General features: G+C 38.6%; 1 protein-coding gene across 1 annotated transcript in view; it reads right to left on the bottom strand.

Moving 5' to 3' along the window:
• Nucleotides 1-78: 78 nt before the first annotated feature.
• emilin2a (elastin microfibril interfacer 2a) overlaps nt 79-19,916 on the bottom strand; it is a 35,394-nt gene continuing 15,556 nt past the window's right edge. Inside the window, exons 5-9 of the mRNA XM_041802959.1 lie at nt 15,548-15,898; nt 5,897-5,950; nt 5,367-5,426; nt 5,103-5,243; nt 79-3,075 (exon numbers count right to left, since the gene is read on the bottom strand). Coding sequence (XP_041658893.1) covers nt 2,741-3,075; nt 5,103-5,243; nt 5,367-5,426; nt 5,897-5,950; nt 15,548-15,898 — 941 coding nt within the window. The 3' untranslated portion in view covers nt 79-2,740. The remainder of the gene's footprint in view (nt 3,076-5,102; nt 5,244-5,366; nt 5,427-5,896; nt 5,951-15,547; nt 15,899-19,916) is intronic.

The raw sequence follows: 19,916 nt of genomic DNA, 5'->3' as shown, positions 1-19,916 counted from the left end.
TCCACATTTGTTTGTTATTCATCATTCTCTCCTTCTACAGCATCGATTACACAAGAAGAAGTGAGCTCACACTGTGGCTGATGATTTATTGTGGTTTATTCCCTGCCCTGCTCTTCTCTTCGTTACTCTGTTGAGTGGAAGTCTGAGATGGTTTTGTTATTATTTAGGCTCACATTTAAGGACTTTTAATGTTAATTTATTAACACTTATATGTACAGGACATTCACAATAGGTACAAAGGAAATCAAATATATTAGAAACAAATTCTGCTTCCTGTATTTATGTATACTCCACATATGTCTAACAGATGTCAATGTAATGACTCCTATATTGAATTTATAACTGAGGATCTTCACTCACAGTGGCTCTGCTTGGTGATATAGCTACACAACAAATCAGTGAAAACAAACATTTCAAGAGAAACCAAACCATCTGTTTTTAGCTGAAAACCTATGTATGTGTATCAGTATGTAGCAGTATTCTTATCAGATAGGCTCCAACTCTCAACAGTTATGTACAAAGTGTTTCAGTTCTGCATTTTCTGTTGGAAATATGTAAAGCAACTGCCCTTTATAGGTGAAAGCTGGCTACTGCAATTAAATTTTTCTATTGGTTGATCCAGAGGTTATGGAAGCCTATTTCCACAGTAAAAAAAGGGAAGGAAAAAAAAGTGAAAATTAGGTAATAATTCAAAAACATCACAAATCAAAATCTTAAATTGAAATATTGAGATTGTAAGTCATAATGATGAAACAGTCAAAATAATGAGATGGTATGTAAAGATAATGAGAAATTCAGAGGTTAAAAAAAATAAAGTTAGAGAAACTAAGTCATAACTATGAAATAAATAATGAAAAATAATGAGATGGAAGGGGAAGATTATGATAGTCAAAATTCTGGGATTAAAAAAAAATCACAATAATGAGATTAAATTGAAATCATAGGACAAAATGTTGATCATGAGATCAAATGTCATAATCATGAGATTAAGTCAAAATGATGACATGAAAAGTCATAATTATGGGAAAAAAGTCAAAATGATGACAAAGCAAGTCATTATTTTGAGATAAATAAAAGGTTTTGGGTGTCAAAATCTATGACAAAGTCATAATATTGAGGCTAAAACCAAAATGGTGACATAAAAGTCAGAATTATCTGATAAAAAGTCGAAATTATGAGATAGAAAGTCATAATGTGAAAAAGTCAAAATAATGACAGTCAAAATAATAAAATAATGACTTAATGGGAAATAAGTAAAAATTATGAGATAAATTTAACAAATATGAGAAAGAATGTCAAAATCATAAGATAAAGTCATAACTATAAGATAAATTTCAAATAATGAGATAGTAAGTCATAATCATGAGATAAATGATGAAAAAGAAAGTCAAAATTCTAAGATAAAGTCATAATTACATGATGTAAAGACAAATTATGGGATTAGTCAGAATTATGAGGTGAATAGTTGAAATGATGGAACAAAGTCAAAATTATCAGATATAAAGTTGAGATTATAGGATGAAAATCTAAAATAGGAGGGAAGAAGTCCAGGTTTTTAGATGGAAAAAAAAAAACATACAATGAGATTAAAAAGCCAAAAATTATGAGACAAAAAAGCTTAGTTAGGAGAGAGAAAGTTTGAATAAAGAGAAAGAAAATGTAATTATTCTGAGAGAAAAAAGTCGATATAATGAGATAGAAAGTCATAACTATGAGATTAAGATTACCATTGTGAGAGGGGAGACTAAAAAGTCATGAGATATGTCAAAATAACATTTTATCTCTAATTTTACTTGCCTTAAAAATCACTAACAATCTCATATTTTTACTCACATTGATTTTTTTTTTTACCCTAACCCTTTCTCATAATTTCAACTCTACCTCATAATTCTGACTTATATTTATAATTTTTACATTAATTGTCAGACAATTATGACTTACTTTCTCATACTCTTACTTTTATCTCATCATTTTGGCTTAAGAGTTCACTTTATTTTTTAATTACCTTACTTTCATATTTGTTTTTTTATTGGCAGAAATGGGCTTCCATAAGTAGTAGACGTATGCGTTTGCCAGTTTTTGTCACCACTAAGCTCAATAGTGACCACCCACTTTTTCTGCAACTGTCACCTCCAGTCACCTTAACTCTAGGATTGTGGGTATTGTAGTTCTGTTCAAGATTACAAATAAACCATTTTTTTTTTTTTTTTTTAAAGAGGGTGATAACGTATAAACTTCTGTCTTTTACTGGAGCATGAACCATCATTTCACCCTTTCAAATCCTCTATAGTAGAAGCAACTGTTAGATTCAGTAGTAACGGTCACTTTGACACTTTAGGATTATGGGTAGTGTTTTTTTTTTTTTTTTTTTACTGAAGATCATGAATGAACCCAGTTTTTCTGAAAATGGGGTTGGTAGCATAGGAACTAGTGTCCTCTACATGACCATGTATCATCGCAACACACTCGGGTACCTCATTGTAAGTCTGTCTTGAAAAGTTGGGACACTTTTGCTGATAATTCTAAAAAACATCGCAGACTGTCTGATGTTGTGGCTGAGGGGGACAGTATGAAGAAGTGAGTGGGATTATTGTTTCCCCTCCTGGCACAGTCCATGACATTCTAAAGGCATTTTTGATGCACCTTAGCCAAGACTCTGGGGTTTAGTTACTCTTGAATTCTTTTTCTCAAGTCCATTTTTTGGGGATCGAACAAGTCCTTTCTAGGTTTTCTTTCTCAGCTATCGTTTGGCCTGTGGTGCGTACAGGAAGATGGCGCTGAAGGTAGAGAGGATCTCCCTGGCCTCGGTGGTGGCCAGCTGGCCTCCAGTCCTCACCAGGCCCACGCGGTCTCCTTGCCTCAGGGGCAGGATCACACTGAAGGACACAGAGCCCCCACAGCCACAGTTCCCAGCAGCTGATCCCCTGTGTTGACCGGTCACAGGCCCCGCTGAGCTCTGCAGCCTCTGAACGCTGCGGTTAGACACGGACAGGACGGCATGGACTTGGCTACCTTGCTTTGCTGTCAGAAGTCCTGATATCAGGTATCGCCCATCCTGAGGTACAGTAAAGATCCCTGAAGAGGTGAGAAAGGGAAATAGTGTGTAAATTAAACACATTTATGAAATACTTTCAGCTGTTTGTCACCATATGCAACAGTATCTTTTTACAGCCATTATAAATGATTAGAATGTCAAAGGTTAACTTGACAGGTTGTTATTTTACATCAAACAATGTTTACTCTAATAAAGTCTTTAATTTATTCATACATAAAGGATAATTATGAAGAACAAGATTATATGAGAATACATCCCTTGTTATCTTCATTAGTGTTCTTCAGTCAGAATGTTGTAGAAATAGTTGTAATCTATACATTATCTATGATTCTATTGGATTCTACTGGACTGAGATCTGGGCTTTGACTCCGCCACTCCAGAACATTCACCTTGTTGTCTCTAAGCCATTTCTGTGTAGCTTTCCCTGTATGCTTTGGGTCGTTGTCTTGCTGTAAAATAAATCTCCTAAGCCGTAGCTCTCTGTCAGACTGAGTAAGATTGTCATCCTGGATTGTCGGATATTTTGCTGCATTCATTTTACCCTCTACCTTTACAAGCCTTCCAGGGACAGCTGCAGAGAAGCATCTCCACAGCATGATGCTGCCACCACCGTGCTTCACAGTGGGGATGGTGTGTTTGTGGTGATGTGCAGTGTTAGGTGTCCACCAAACATAGCGTCTTGTCTGATGGCCAAAAAGCACCATTTTGGTCTCATCAGACCAAAGAACTTTCTTCCACTTGACCATGGAGTCTCCCACATGCTTTTTGGTGAACTCTAGTGGAGATGTAGTATGAGTTTTCTTCAGCAGTGGCCTTCTCTTTGCCACTCTCCCATAAAGCTTGGACTGGTGAAGAACCAGGCAGCAGTTACATGCAGAGTCTCTGCCATCTCAGCTGCTAAATCTTGTAACTCCTTCAGAGTAGTCATAGGTGGCTTGGTGGCCTCTCTCACTAGTTTCCTTCTTGCACCGTCACCCAGTTTGTGAGGGAGGCCTGATTTAGGCAGATTTACACACGTGCCATATTCCTTACATTTCTTGATGATGGATTTAACTGAACTCTGTGGGATGTTCATTGCCTTGGAAAGGTTTTTGTATCCATCCCCTGAATTATACTTTTCAATAAACTTTTCTCTGAGTTGCTTTGAGTGTTCTTTTTGTCTTCATGGTGTAATGGTAGCCATGAATACTGATAAACCAGTGATTGGACCTGCCAGACACAAGCGTATTTATACTATAATCACTTGAAACACATTCATTGCCTTCAGATGATCCCCATTTCACTAACTGTGAGACTACTAGCACCAACTGTTTTGACCTTTGTTGAATTAGATCAGTCACTTTAAAGGGGGTGAAAACTTGTCCAGTCACTTATTCTACCTTAGATATTTTTATCTGATTGATATTATTTGTATAAACCTGTTTTCACTTTGACAAATTATATTGACCATGACTGATTTATAAAATTAATTAAAGTTTAAAACATCCAGGGGGTGAATACTATTTATAGGCACTGTATAAAAGCAGATCTGTATCAAAACAGGAAATCAGCCACCCTTATATAAGGCAGTATAAAACTCCAAAACGACACAAAAACAGTTTTAAGAGCAAAATAGTGGAGTTTTAAATTCTTATAAAAAGGATGCAATTAATCGTGATTAACATGAGAAATTCTCAGCTGAATCGCAATGAAAATCTTTAGTCTTTTGACAGATCTATTTCGAAACAAAACATGGTTTAAGGATTTTGTACATTTTCAAGCTTGTCTAAATGTTGATACAATGTGGACAAGGTCTTCCTGCACTGATGAAAAGTTTTTCTAGAAGGTTGTCTTAAGGATGCTGTGTCATTTACACTGTAACAGTATTTGATCTACTGTGCCCCAGATCTGCTTACCTTGTGTTTTGAGTTACTGAATTATAATTCATGTTGTTGGTTGTTTACACTGAAATGTTTGACTGACTTTAAATGCATCAATAAGTCTTTAAACAGTGGCACACTGACATTGCAGCTAAATCAATATTGTTGTTGTTGTTGTGGTGGTGTACCTGTGTGTGGATTGTAGTGTCCGCCATCATTGACTAGGACTCTGTTGAAGCGAATAATGCCGAAGTCTCCGGAAAGTGGCTGCAGCGTGAGTCCAGCAGAGAAGGAGAAGGGGTCTGCAAAGGCACTGGGGTCAATGGAAACTGGAACAAAACACATGCATGCAAGTAAGTCAGTGCCTCATTTCAAACGACATTAACCTCTTTACAATTAAGAAAATAATGTATTTTCTTAATCAATAATCGAGACTTCAAAATAGATCTTACCTGGTGGTTCAACTGGAGCTTGATACATGGGGTTCCATGGCACCTTTGCTACTACAGGAACTACAAGGCACAAATACAGAGTGTTAATTGTTCTCACAGCTGTCTGCTGCATTGTTGACACCTTCATTTAATGGATATTTCTTCTATAAGTGCCTTATTATAAGTATAAAATTAATTCACAGGATTAATTAAATGATGTTTGTAGGTTTTTTTGGAGTCAATACATCACTTGAATGAAAATAGATTGCCTTTAAAGGGAATATAGCAATTATCTCCTTCAGTAATGTGATTTTCTTGATTATCATTAAATGTACCAGAGTAAAAACTTTGTGCTAAGTGCCTGCAGATGAGTTTAAATCCTTCCACAACCCGCCCACACCTTCTTAAACTAAACACATCCAGTTCCCACTCCCACACACTCCCAGGCTACAAATTATTCACAGCTTTTCCAATTTTTTTACACTGGTGTAGTAGGACGGCAGAGCCTGCAGACACATACGGTCTAACTCCATGATGAACTGCTACAGTACCTTGGCGGCTCGCTGATTGAGGCTTGAAAGATGCAGGCTGCAGGGGAGGATAGCCTGTGAAAGACACAGACGACAAACACATCCTATTTTATCATCATGTGAGGATAACAGTGAGCGAAAGCTGCTGCCAGACGCTGCTGTGCTGTCTTCCATGGGATCATTAAGGCAAAGCATCATGGGATGGTTTCCCAGAGAAAGTACACATTTAGAGAAAACAGGTTATAATCCAGACTCCACAATTTTGGGTATTTAAGTGTCTTTTTTTAGTTGATTCTGATTGAAATTTCAGGACACTGGGAGCATAGAGGTTCTTAAGGTCTGCATAAAATCAGTGTATACAGTCAATAAACACACATACATGTTCCCATGCATCCTGGAAAATCTAGAATCCAGTCATGGAAAGATAAGAAAAGATAAAATGATGTGAGAAAAATTGCCCTGGAAAATCTTGTACATATCAACACAGAAAGCTTCAGGCCTGCCCACATATTTAGCTGGACCCCTGACAAACCCAGAGGAGGAGCACTTGCAAGTAGTGATCTGTTGTTACTATCAGTGCATGTGTGTTGGGTCAGTAGCACGGGTGCTAGCACCCTGGCTAACATTTACTTCATTTTAGGCTGAAAAGTGTGTAGGAATATATTTAGGTTCTGGTGTTACAGTTATTTTTTTATGCCATTTTTAACCAATTTTAACCACTTTTTTGCCACTTTTTATCAATTTGCACAATTTTTTGCCCATTTTTGCCACTTAAAACCAATCTTATCTCATTTTAACCCCCTTTCATCCATTTTTTCCCCACCCATTCACATTTTTGCCAGTTTTAACTCATTTTTGCAACTTTTAAAATACCATTTCACCACCGTTTTTGTCCATTTTAACTGCATTTCACTATTTGTTTGACTACTTTTGCCACTTTTAACCCATTGCTGCTATTTTAAAAGTCCAATTTCACCACCACCTTATCTCCTATTTGCCTCTATTATTTACCACTTTCCATATATTTTGAAAAATTTTCATCCATTTTTACTTCTTTTTACCCATTTTTGCTACTTAAACAATTTTGCCACAATGTAACCACTTTTCATTACTCTTTACCCATGTTAGCCATTTCAAACACATACTATTGCTTCCAACCCGTTTGCTACTTTAAAAACCCCATTGCACTGACATTTCTGCCAATTTTTGTCACTATTAACCAATTTCTGCCACTTAACGCCTATTGTTGCCTCTGTTGACCCATTTTTGCCACTATTAACCCTTTTTCACCATAATCTCTGCTGGTTTTTGCTGCTTTGAACCCATTTTGCCACTTCCCACCTATAATTTTGCCTCTGTTAACCCATTTTAAGCACTTAAACCCATTTTTGACACTTTTAACCCATTTCTGCTATCTTAAAAATCTACTTTCACCACCTTTTCTGCCCACATTTGCCACTTATAACCCTTATAACTCAATTATGTTTCAAGAAAAGGAGTTCACAATTTCAAGAAAGCTATATACTATTGCATAAATATATAAATAATTAATGTGTTTTTTAGCTTAATGAGAGTGGTCATTATTCAGGTAAAACAATAAAATATGGTTATAACAACTTAACTTTACAATGGACCATGATTTTCCTGGCCTCCATGGCTGGGCCCCGGAAAGCTCTCCCCTTTATCCCCCCCAATAATTGGCCCTCGATGGCATAATCATCTGAAACAGCTAAATTATTTCCAGAGTCATATCTAATATCATGGCTCAGTAATGGTATATAAAATGTGTTTTATATATTACATGTGTCGTCATCGCCTCTCAGATGTCTTTTGTGATGAGTGCATAGCATTTTCATACCCTGAGTTTGAAGATCAACTTGGCCTGATTGCTTGAATTCCCTGGGATGAGAAGCTCTGTGTCCTCAGGTTCTGGTGGCTCAAACACCGGAAGGTCTAACAGAGCAGCCAGATTTACCTTCATTGTCAGATTGCAGTTTGCAGGTCAGAGTTTTTGACAGCGGCAAACTCAACAAACACCCTAGTACCATCCAAGAGCATAGATTATCAGAACTGGGGGCACATTTGTTAATCTGTAAATCATTCATTATCGGCTTATCGGCTAAGTTTTTGATGGTTTTTACTGGAGATGCACCAATTGTTGCATGTTTTAAAAAATGATGGGTTATTTTTATTACCCAAATGCTGGGTGAAGACTGTTGGGGTCACAGGTTGAGTAGGTTTGACCCCATGTTGGCTTAGAAGTAGTGACCCGGCAAAATGGTTTGCTTAATAAGAGGAGGAATGTGGGGGCGACACTGCCATTTCAAATTTGAGGGGTGGTTTTTTCCCATCATGCTTTAGGTGGGTTGTTTGGATGGGTTTAAGATGCATTTATATGTGTTTAGATGGTTTGTGTTGTACAGTGATGATTGTTGGGATTTCTTTGTTTCTGTGGTAAACACTTCAGCACCCTGAGTGTAGTTGTCCACTAAGTTAGTCACTTCCTGACTGTAGAAGGGGGTTGGCCTACAGTGGAGAGACAATGCAGATTTTAAACTTAGAGTGCATCCTAGCTCGGCATCTGTCTCTTTACTCCAGGCACGTCCAGCTGGACGCTGACCTTGGAAGACCCAGAATGCACTGGAGGGATTATACACTCCCCTTCAAAAGTATTGGAACAGTCAGGCTAATTCCTCTTATTTTTGCTGTAGACTGAAAACATTTGGGTTTGACATCAAAAGATGAATATGAGACTAGAGATCAACATTTCAACTTTTTTTTCAGCTCCCTCAGAAGGAGTTGCAAAGTGTCGCTGGGTAGGAAGATATCTGGGTTGACTTGCTCAACCTGCTACCACCGCAGCCCGGCCTCTGATAAGTGGAAGAAGCTGGATGTTTGGTTTAAGAAAAAAAAAAAAGAAAAAAAGAAATTGCAATGAAAACCTGAAACCCAGTTTTTGGTCGCTTTTACCCAACAGTCTGGTAATTTTAACCAAATTTTCAGGTCAAAAACCTAACCCAACTCACAGGTAAAAGCCTGCTGAGTTGAAATAACTCATTGTTAGGTCGGTCCTTTTTGGACACAGCGCTGAATTAACAAAATAACCCAAATTTGGTTATTTTTAACCCAGCAGTTTTAAGAGTATAGCGTACCACCTCCTGTACTTTAGAGAGCTTATTAAATAACCAGCCAAATACCCTGTGTGCTTTACTGTGAAATACTGCTACTCCTATATGGAGTCAAGTACCTCTGGAGCTCAGTCAGAGTAAATCCAAAGAGTTGCTATCATTGTAGACTTGTAGTAAATTATGGATCTTTATGGATGTAATGTCTTTGAAGGAAATATTTTACTGGGTTTGGCTCATTGGGACCCTTTCCAATGCAACAGGACAGATTTTGTTGAAATATTGTGATCAGGAGGGTACAGTAGAGCTTTACATTAGAATTAATTACTTGTTTGACAGATGTGTTGATTGTGGCTGCCATTGATGGTTGGATCTTGAGAAGGTCAGAATCACATGGATCATAACGTTCCAGTGATGTATGGCATGATGCTCATGCACAACAGCGTTTTGAATAATTGTGATAATAAGGAATACAACAGAAGTGGACCATCAGACTGTCAAGAGGGTTTTTGGCATAATTATTGGATAACCTGCGAACTAGGTTAAATTGTAACTGTACCCTCCTCTGCTAGTTACTATTTTATAGTCATGATTTTGAAACATGGTGATTTTTTCAGTACTGAATTTTGGCATTGTGGTTAGTACCATATGCCTTTGTTGTTTATTAGACTTAAAATACATTTTTTATTGCTTTAAATTGCCTTTAAGTGTTTGCAGAGCTTTTGTTTAGTATCAAACCAGCAGATGTTTCTGTTGTCATATTAAACAAACAAGCATAAAACAGTCCTAGCAATGGTTAGAAAACATTCTCATTCTCTGGCTTAGATTCTTCTAGAGTGGATTTAGAGGATACGTTACAAAAAGCACTCTCCTCTTTTAGTCCAAAACATACCGACATGTTCTGTCCACCGATATTCTCCCTTCTCACATTACAAGCAGTCCAGTAAATTCATCCCACATCTTGTCTCCTCCGTTCCCTGTTAAAACCCTTTTAACTTCAGCATCGCTTTTACTGTATGACATGAAAAAAAAAACAAAAGTGCATGGCTAAGTCAACCTTCGTTATTGGTTCCATGTGAGGCAGAGGCTGAGAAGAACAAATGTGAGCTACACGAGTATGACTTATGTAATGATGCGACAGCGCTGCTGAAAAGATGACATACAGTACATAAATTAAATCACACATGTGGTAATGCTGGCTCAGCCCACCTATCTGTGGTGCCAGACTCATGACAGTGTGTCGTTAAATTTTCCCCTCTTGTCATTGTGGGGATGACGGATGATGACAGAGCGCAGTTCCAGGATTTATCCGGAGGCCTAACAAGAAGAGTTTGTACAATCTGTGGTAACTATGTGGATTACAGCCTGCGAGCTACAGTTAAATTATTGAAGATGGGGTCACTAAAATACTTTTTTGAGACCAGACAAATTCTGAGAACAGGAAGAACACAGGAGGTTTAGTAATAACATTATGATTTAGAAGGATCTCTATCTCTCTGCACTGTAATGTTGTTTTAGGACACAACAAACAAGGACATTTTATTGGTATTAGAGTGGAGATTGTTAATCAAAATCACTAATCAAGTATGAACGACATTAATCTTTTTGAAAATGAGAGTTTTAAAATAAATTTGTTGATCACTGTTTCGTTGAGAGTTGAAAACAAACTTAAAACAGAGAATAGTGTGCCTGGTAGCTGCTACAACAAATAGTCCTCTTTATGTTCTGTGATGTTTTGCTGAATCATTAAATCAGATTACATAAAATTAGAGAGTAGAAATACAGTACATACTCTCAGAGTACAGTGTGTTCACAACTTTTTACTGAGTTTCTCCCAGCTGTCAGGCTCATAGACATAAATGCAGATCTTGTTGGTCTCTGGTCAGTGCCTCTAATTCCTCTTTGTATGTTTGGCTACAATATACAGAAACCCAAAGCAGGTATGCATCCATACCGTACATTTTATTCACTTCATCTTCCTCTGATAAGGTGAATTTAGTTGTTTTCTCAGGATCTAAATTTACTTCATTCTTCTCATTGCTTGTTTTGCCATTATAATGGATTAATCTGACTTTTCTCTTAAGACAACTTAGCCTGCCATTTCGCCTTAAATGCACAACACAGCATGTAAATTCAGTCCCCAGAGGCTCTCAGTCAATACAGTAACGGTATGGGGAGTACAGACGTGCTACTCAGCTCAGCCCACCTCTTCTGTGTACTTCTTGGTTGAGGGCTCAATAAGGTGTATTTACTAAGCCTTAAACCAACATTTTGGTTCCATTCATGAATTTCACATAATGAGGGAGCAAAGCAGTTAAAAGTGGCCTTACTGGTTTGGAAGCATTCTGGGGTCAGCGCAAATCACGTTGACCACTTTTAACAAGACCTTGCAACAGATTTCAGACAATAATAATCATCCATCATAAGTAAGCAGCACAAGATAAGAAGAAGATGTCTTAAAACAGTGTTTCCCAACCATTTTTCCTTGGAGCCCCCCCTACATGTACCTAAGAAATCGGTGCACCTCCGAAACCATCCTTTTGAACGTTGCCACTCAGATGGCCTGCTTAGGTCGCACCACATGTATGCTGGCGGCCCGGATTAAAGTCTGGTTTGTGGCTCTTTTCCTTTTTCTCCCCCTCTCTCTTATCCTTATTTCTGATTCTATCCACTGTCCTCCTCTATAAAGAAAGGCACAAAAAGCTCCAAAATATATTTTAAAAACATCTTTTTACCTTAAGTTCTTCATAAAGACAGTGGTGGATTTAGCAATTTTGGGCCCCTAGGCAAACACAGGCATGGGGCTCCTCTCCAATCATTGTTCTTGCCCCCTTTGAAAATCTTATTTATCAAGAAAGTCCTATTGGTAACTTGATGTGAAACTAACCAGAAATGACTGTTTAGCAATGTTTTTTATAGAGATATCCAGGCAGTTTTGAAATGTCCAGTGGAGACTCTAAATGGACATCTGGTAACCCTGTGACATCAGAGCTATGGAATACAAAGTTTGAATGTTCATTTCAATAACAAATGACAATTATTGGACTTGTTTTTTCTTTTCTATAGTGTTTTACCATCCACAACCTCTCAAAGTGTGACAGAATATGTGTATTTAATTATAAATTTGTATAATAATTATTACAGCCCGACCAATATGGGATTTTTGGGGCTGATGCCTATACCGATACTGGGGGCTAAAAAAAGCCGATATCCGATATATTGGCCGATATATGAAATGAGAACATTGATATACACAGAATATATAATAATATAATAATATATAATAATAATCACAAATGTGGACATGTGGATTAACAGTTGCATTTATCATTGTTTATTTCACAAAGATGCAACTAAGACGATGTTAAAACACTGTTTAACAGTCCTTTACTAGATAATGGTGGACATGGGAATTAACAGTTACGTTTATCTTTGTTTATTTCACAAAGATGCAACTAAGACGATGTTAAAACACTGTTTAACAGTCCTTTACTAGATAATGGTGGACATGGGAATTAACAGTTGCGTTTCTCTTTGTTTATTTCACAAAGATGCAACTTAGACAACGTTGAACCGCTTTTATACGCTCTCTAAAACTTGTGTGAAAAAACTAGCATGCTCTCCTTGACGTGCCCTAACATCATGTTTCCGTGAGCACGTTATTGTCATGGGGCACTAAAGTGTACTGTTAACCTGACACGCCAGATAGATGTGTTGCACACATCCATCTGGGAAAGCTTCAATAGGAAATATTTGAGAAAAGGCAGAGGCTTTGAGTGTGATTGGATGAACGATCTGTCTGTCGCGAACGCGAAACATGGCGACTATAGACATGTAAGTACTGACTTTTGTCAATTTTGAAAAGAAAACAACTCACTGCAGTTCTTTGTTCTTCTTTTAACAAAGAAATGCTGTCAAGTTCTGATAAAACTGGCGCTTTAGCAGCATCCACGCTAATCTCTTCCTCCATAACTGCACCAGCTCTTGCTGCTGCTTGCTTACGTCAAGGCTCTCCTGCACCTGAAAGTACTGCCCCTCGTTGCTGATTGGTCCTGTCACTTTCTAACTGGGCCCAAATGGTTCAGATGGGAGCTTTGCAAGATGGATTCGCCAGTGAAAAACAAGGAAATGGGCGTATCCATCTGCTTTGCAAGGTGAGTGTAGTGTTATATTGTTTTATAAAGTCACAGCTTAATGGTGGAATAACTTCCTGGCCTTTTGAACAAACTGTTTGCCTGATGAAGGTCTAGTACCGAAACGTTGTAAATAAATACATCCTTTTTTGCAAGTTGGACAGTGTGCGGGTGTTACCTTTGAACTGTTTGATAAAGTCAGAGCTTACCATGGAGTAAAAAAAAAGCAGTTTCCCTCGCGGTTTCTCTGGTGTTAAGTCCTCTTCTCTGCTGCAGCAGAGTGAGTCCGAATGCTGCTGAGAGGGACTGCTGTGCGAGGACTGTGACTGCTTAGGGATGGGGAGGGGCCCACAGCAGCACCCGCTGCTCACTGAGAAGAGCAACAGCGATACATGCTTTCACATCAGAGTCTCCAAAACTCTCCAATAACACCAGAAAAAGTTGCTAGATTTTTCCCTAGACGCTTTTTTGAAAAAAGTCGCTAGAGGGGTCTGAACACTCGCTAAATATAGCGACAAAGTCACTAAGTTGGCAACACTGAGTGGGGGAGAGCTGCTGCTGCACTCACTTTAGTGTGAGGGGGGAGGGGCAAGGCACTAGGGCTGAGTTCAGCAGGGACACACAGGAGAAGAGCAACAGGACAGAGTGACAGAATCCCTGCGCAGCAAAAAATGTTAATGTATCGGCTACATATTGGCCAATGTTGATTAATCTGTGACACGCTATAATCGGCCCAATTAACTGGCCCACTGATCGATCGGTCGGGCTCTAATAATTATTCAGACATATTTGTTAAAAAATGCAGTTACACCAGATGATTTTTTTGGTGTTTAAAAAAAAAATATTAACCTTTTATATACATTTGATTTTTTTACAGCTGGCATTTATGCCACTATAACATTACCAAGTTTATGTAATATTTTGTGCTTTTAATGAGTGTCTTTACCCCTTAAAGTTCCAAAAATACTGGCTGGTGCGAGAGAAATTATGTGTTTATGGAGCCCCTAGTATTTTACCCCAGGCATTTACCTACTTTTGCATAATGGTAAAATTTACCTCTGCTGTTTCAGACCGGGTGCGTGGCAGCCGTGTAGAAGCTGAGCAATGGCTTGTTTTTTCCCTAAGATTATTTCTGGGCTTTTGCCTTTATTAAACAGGATAGCAGGGAATATGGGAAGAGAATGTGGGGGAAGACATGCACCAAACATGTGCCAGGATGCAGACTTTAACTTGCACTCAGTTCATTGAGTACTGTAGCCTGTATATATTGGTGCCCACTCCACCAACTGGGATAAACTGATGCTCCAATGGTCTGATTTTCACGTCAACAGGATGTAAACAAGTGAGGGCTTTCAGACTGCCTGCATATCACGCCCTGTGAAACTAGAGAATAGAAGGAAGTGCTCTTGGCCAAAATAGACAGGAAAATGATAAATGGAGAGCTATATTTGCCCCATATCAGCAGATATGGATGTTCACATCAGTAGACTGTTACAGAGAAGAAAACACAGTTAGACTTTTTTTTCTGTGTGCTTATAAACGTTTCAGTAGAGAAACTCACATTGTTCGTACAGAATTCTTTTATTCTGATTTTTTCCTGACTCAGTTAGGCTGTATAGTAAATTAAGTCACTAGTAGGAAGATTTATTGAGGTAAAACAATGAAGAGAGAGGGCTTTGACAAGAGGTTAACGTAGCACAAATGTGCCTGGTATGAAAGCTGTCATAGCACAAGCTGGATCTGATATGTGCTGCAGCCGTCATGCAGCAAACACGCACCCAGTCTGGAACAGGTGCAACACGTTTGACATTAATGTTAAAACCACACATATTTGAGTTATTAACCTTGAAATGTTCACTTGCTTCTGTTAAGTTTGTGTCTCTTCTACATTTACTGACATCAAATGAGAGCCAAAAGAGAATAGCACACTCCACTGGTTAAAAAGAGTATTGCTTCATCTTTTTATGTCAAATTGATCTGAATATTCCATTTTTGTTACATTTTTTATTGTATAGAAAGTTGCTTTCTGGATACTTAGAGGCTGGACTACATGACATTCCATGTTGTCTAAATCCATACTACTAAGGTAGGTTAAACTACTTCTCTGTCTGTTCTGTGCTTTTGAGACACAGGAAAATCAAGTCAGGATTTGAGAAAACAGCCAGAATTAAATCAATAATTATGGAGTAAATAAAATGGATGCATGTCTGCTTAGGGCCTCTGTAGATAAATTAAATCCTAACATTTTTTTCCTTCATGCCAGTAATCCCTTTTTTCTTCCACTTAAAGAAATCAGCTTTGATAATTAAATCAGTTTGTTCTTAATGGAGTTAAATTAGGCTTATTGCAGGTTTTATGTTCACACAGTTAAGATTATAGTCATCACCTCCACAGTCACCATTAGCTCTGCTCACCTGGTGCTCCAGCAAATCCTTTAACCGGTATACTAGACGAGTCCTCAGACCCTCTGCGCACAGTCACTCTGCGCATGTACCCTGGAGGTCCAGCCTCGCCCGTCTCCACCACCGGCCTGACGGGAACCAGAGGGGGGATGTGCTGTCCTGGCAGCTGGGGGCTGGATGGCTGGTTGGGCGGACCTGTCCTGATTGTGTGCGTGTTGGTCGGCACTCGTTGGCTGGGTCTGTGCGGTTGTCTGGACTGTGTCGGTGGAGGGATGATTAGAGGGATGTGGATTTCTTGGATTCTGGGTCTGGTCTGGGCTGGATCTGGCACAGGCATGGGCCTCTCTGGTCGTAAGGTCATTCCTTAGAAAGAGAAACAGGCATTGGCAAGATTTTAACTTTTCACTTCAAATTCTACTTTAATATGTGATCCAGTTTATTAAAAGCAAAGAAAGTTCTGGTCAAAAGCAGCCTCATAATCTGATGAAAGTTGTAGAAAACGCCATCGAACACCCTTCGCTTTACTTGTTTGTTTATAAATCCCTCTTCCTCTCTCTCCTTCAGAACACGTCCCTCCCTTCTCTTGTAAATTCTCCCTTTACGACTTTTATTCTGATGGCAGGCCAAATTAGACCTACAGCTTTCACTGCACCTTAGAGTGGCACCATTATTAGCCTTAATAAAAAAAGCAAAGCAGGCGGACAGTGTGAGCTTCAGGCAACAAGAAACATCTGAAAAGAAACCCGTTGGCGGTTTGCCAGCCCCCCTGAGGGTACAGACATCTCCTGAGCCTCAGAGGTGAGAGCAGACACACTGTGAAGTGTCCAGAGGATACATAATAAAAGTAATTACAGTACCTGTAGCTTATGTCAGCCCCTTTTTACAACCACATATCACACAGAATGTGTCATGCTGTGTCTGAGATTCAGAGGAGGGTTTTATTTTACATTAAAACAAAGCCTCTGTTTGTTTAATATCTGTAACTTAAACCCAATCAAACCTTGTGGGAGAGGTTAAGCATAAATGGAGCAGATGTAAAAGGATTACAGTAATGTCATTCAGCCAATGACTCTGACATAAAGGAAATGACCACTTATCCCAAATGGTTACAGTTAGATTTAGCGGAAAAGGCTCTTTGAGGAAGCTCTCAAAGAAAACAAACAACACATAATCGACAGGGAGAATAAACACATTACCTACTTCAAACAGTATCCAGAGAAGTAACTGTGGCCTTACTTACATTTTTAATCTTAGCAAAACGCCCTGTGAGAAGTTTTAAAGGCTGCTTTTGATGTTTGAATGGATATTAAAGCTGATCAGGGCTGCCATGATACGATGATGATACCATCAAGTTCTGTAAGTAAAATACTCTTTATAATTAAGATAACACAGATTGTATTGTTTTAAGCACATTATATAAAAAGGTAAGGCAACTTTTAACAACCTTACAGCTGATAGATATGCTGATACAAGGGCATTTTTATAGTTCTTTTTGAGCAAACAATATACACAGCCTATAAAACATATTCAGCCCTTGCATGTTTTTTTCCTTTTTAATGGTTTTATAAATCAATCATGGTCAAGCTAATTGGATTTATTGTGAACTGACAAAAAAACTCTTTAATGTTAAAGTGAAAACAGATTTCTACAAATTAATGTCAGTTAAATAAAAAATACCTAATGAAAAATTAGGGACTGCATAAATATTGACCCCCTTCAAATCAGTATTTAGTAGATCATGTTGTCTTTAAACCCTTTCTGTGTAGCTTTTGCTGTATGCTTGAGGTCATTGTCTTGGTCGGAAATAAATCTTCTCCCAAGCCGTACTTCTCTTCCAGACTGAAAAGATTGTCCTCCAGGATTTTCCTAAATTTTGCTGCATTCATTTTACAAGTCTCCCGGGGCTGGCTTCAGAGAAGCATCCCCACAGCATGATGCTGCCACCACCATGCTCTACAGTGGGGATGGTGTGTTTGTGGTGATGTGTAGTGTTTATCCTGGTGGCCAAAAAGCACCATTTTGGTCTCATCAGACCAAAGAACTTTCTTCCACTTGGCCATGGAGTCTCCCACATGCCTTTTGGTGAACTCTCCCATAAAGCCAACTGGTGAAGAACCCAGGCAGCAGTTGTCATTCGCAGTCTCTCCCATCTCAGCTGCTGAAGCTTGTAACTCCTTCAGAGTAGTCATAGGTGGCTTGGTGGTCTCTCTCACTAGCCTCCTTTTTGCACAGTCACTCAGTTTGTGAGGAAGGCCTGATCTAGGCAGATTTACACACATGCCATATTCCTTACATTTCCTGATGATGATTTAGCTGAACTCCTGAGGAAGTTTAGTGCCTTGGAGATTTTTTGTATCCATCCCTGACTTATACTTTTCCTTCATCTTCTCTCTGAGTTGTTTGGAGTGTTCTTTTTGTCTTCATGGTGTAATTGTAGCGAGGAATACTGATTAACCAGTGACTGGACCTTTCAGACACAAGTGTCTTTCTACTACAATCACTTGAGACACATTCACTTCATTCAGGTGATCCCCATTTCACTGATAGTGAGACTACTTAATTTTTTCTATTTAATTGACATAACGTAGTAAAAATCTGTTTTTGACTTTGACATTAAGGAGGGTTTCTTTGTAATTATTTTGTCAGTAAAGCCACATTTTATCAACTGTGATAGATGTATAAAATCAATAAAATATTAAAACATCCAAGGGGGTGAATACTTTTAATGGGCACTGTACACCAGGAGAAGGGAAAATATTCTTGTTTATAACTAGAATCACAACTACGATAATTATAATGATCAATGCCATTTTCTGTCAGACTTGGCCCTGCTGTTCCCATGCTATCCTAGCCTTAGGTAAGGGGCCACACAAGGAATAGGAACAGCCTCTTTTGATGTTTTCCACAGAAAATATTCACAATAAGTGATACATATGACTGTTTAAAAAAGGGAATTAAAACGTTCTTCTTGTCAGATAACACATGACCAGCAAAGACTTAAGATGTACTGTTGAGTCAAGATAGGGAGCCAAAATCAATATAAACGAAAAGTTCTTTACAGAAGCACTGAGTCAGAGCACTTAATGTACATAAACAGTGTTTTATGACGAAAAGAAGTGCAAAAATCAATCTTTATCAAGGTCTAACTGTATCTCACTCTTGTTAGTGTATGGAGTATAACATTTTAAGTATTGTATAACTAAATAATTTTTAAAGTAGCTGCAAGTTTTGCAGCAAATTATCAACGTTATTATAAATCAAATTTGATTGTTAATTCCGCTGCACATTAAATGTTGTAATCCAGCTCGACGATCAATCACAAAATACCTGAAAGCAGTCGTATCATGTTAGAGCCCGCCTGTTGCTCTAGATTATTAAAGTAATCAACCACTCTAGTTTTATCAAATAAAACATCATCAAACCAACAAGCTTCTCCCTCTTACCACAAGCTTCTCAGAAACCCCATGTATAATTAAAAACAAATTAAACTCAGCAATCATGTTGTACTGAGATAATCAAAAATCTCTCATTCATTTCCTCCCCTGCCTCTTTCAGGACATCGGGTGCCTTTAGTGCATATTTCCCATGAGCTCTGAGTCCGTGTGTCACTGAGGGGGCAACCGCAGAGACGGTAAAACACATACACAAGAAATCTGGTTCAACCATGTGAATCACCACAAACAGATGTTATTGGTTAAAAAATGGAGTAAGACATGGCAGAGGAAGGCCTGCTTCAGTTCCAGCTGAGGGTGACAGTGCATGAGTGTACAGGAGAAAGCGTCAAGGAATATTGCTGCAGACAAATGGATCATGTGGTGGAAAGCGGTGTCAGGGGGTTTCGGAGCAGGGTGTGGTGGCAGCACGCATGTGCACTAATGCATCACTCAGTCTGACTTACTTCTTTTTCCTTTTCCTCGCTGTGCACATGAACACAATTTCTCCCTCCACCTCTATTTTCCCTGCAGTGATATTAATGACGGGAGGTTCAGGTTGTGTGCTGCATGGCAGACCTCTGGGACTCCCATTGTGTAGCTGCGTCCATTCTCCTCTGAAGACTTCCAGATGGGTCAGAGATGGAAACACCTCAACTCCCAGCTTCAAACATCTCTCTAGGGGGAGGCTGATGCAGTCACAGCTCCCCTTTTTAAATTCTGGTACTGACTAAATATATACAGTGAGTGTTTGTGGTGGTGGTGGTGGGTACAATTTTATATTCTTTCCCCACAGACACCCTTTGACTTCAAAAAGCCTTTGATATCTTGTTTTTCTTGTATTCCCTCATCACGGCAGACAGTTAATCTTCTTGCCTGCCTCTCCAATATAGACTCCAAATGATCAATTGCAAAGCATTGATCCATGAAATCAAAGCCTTTACTTTATC

This window comes from Cheilinus undulatus, linkage group 13, assembly GCF_018320785.1.
Source record: "Cheilinus undulatus linkage group 13, ASM1832078v1, whole genome shotgun sequence".
Taxonomy (NCBI): Eukaryota; Metazoa; Chordata; class Actinopteri; order Labriformes; family Labridae; genus Cheilinus; species Cheilinus undulatus.
This window is presented reverse-complemented; position numbering and strand designations above follow the sequence as displayed.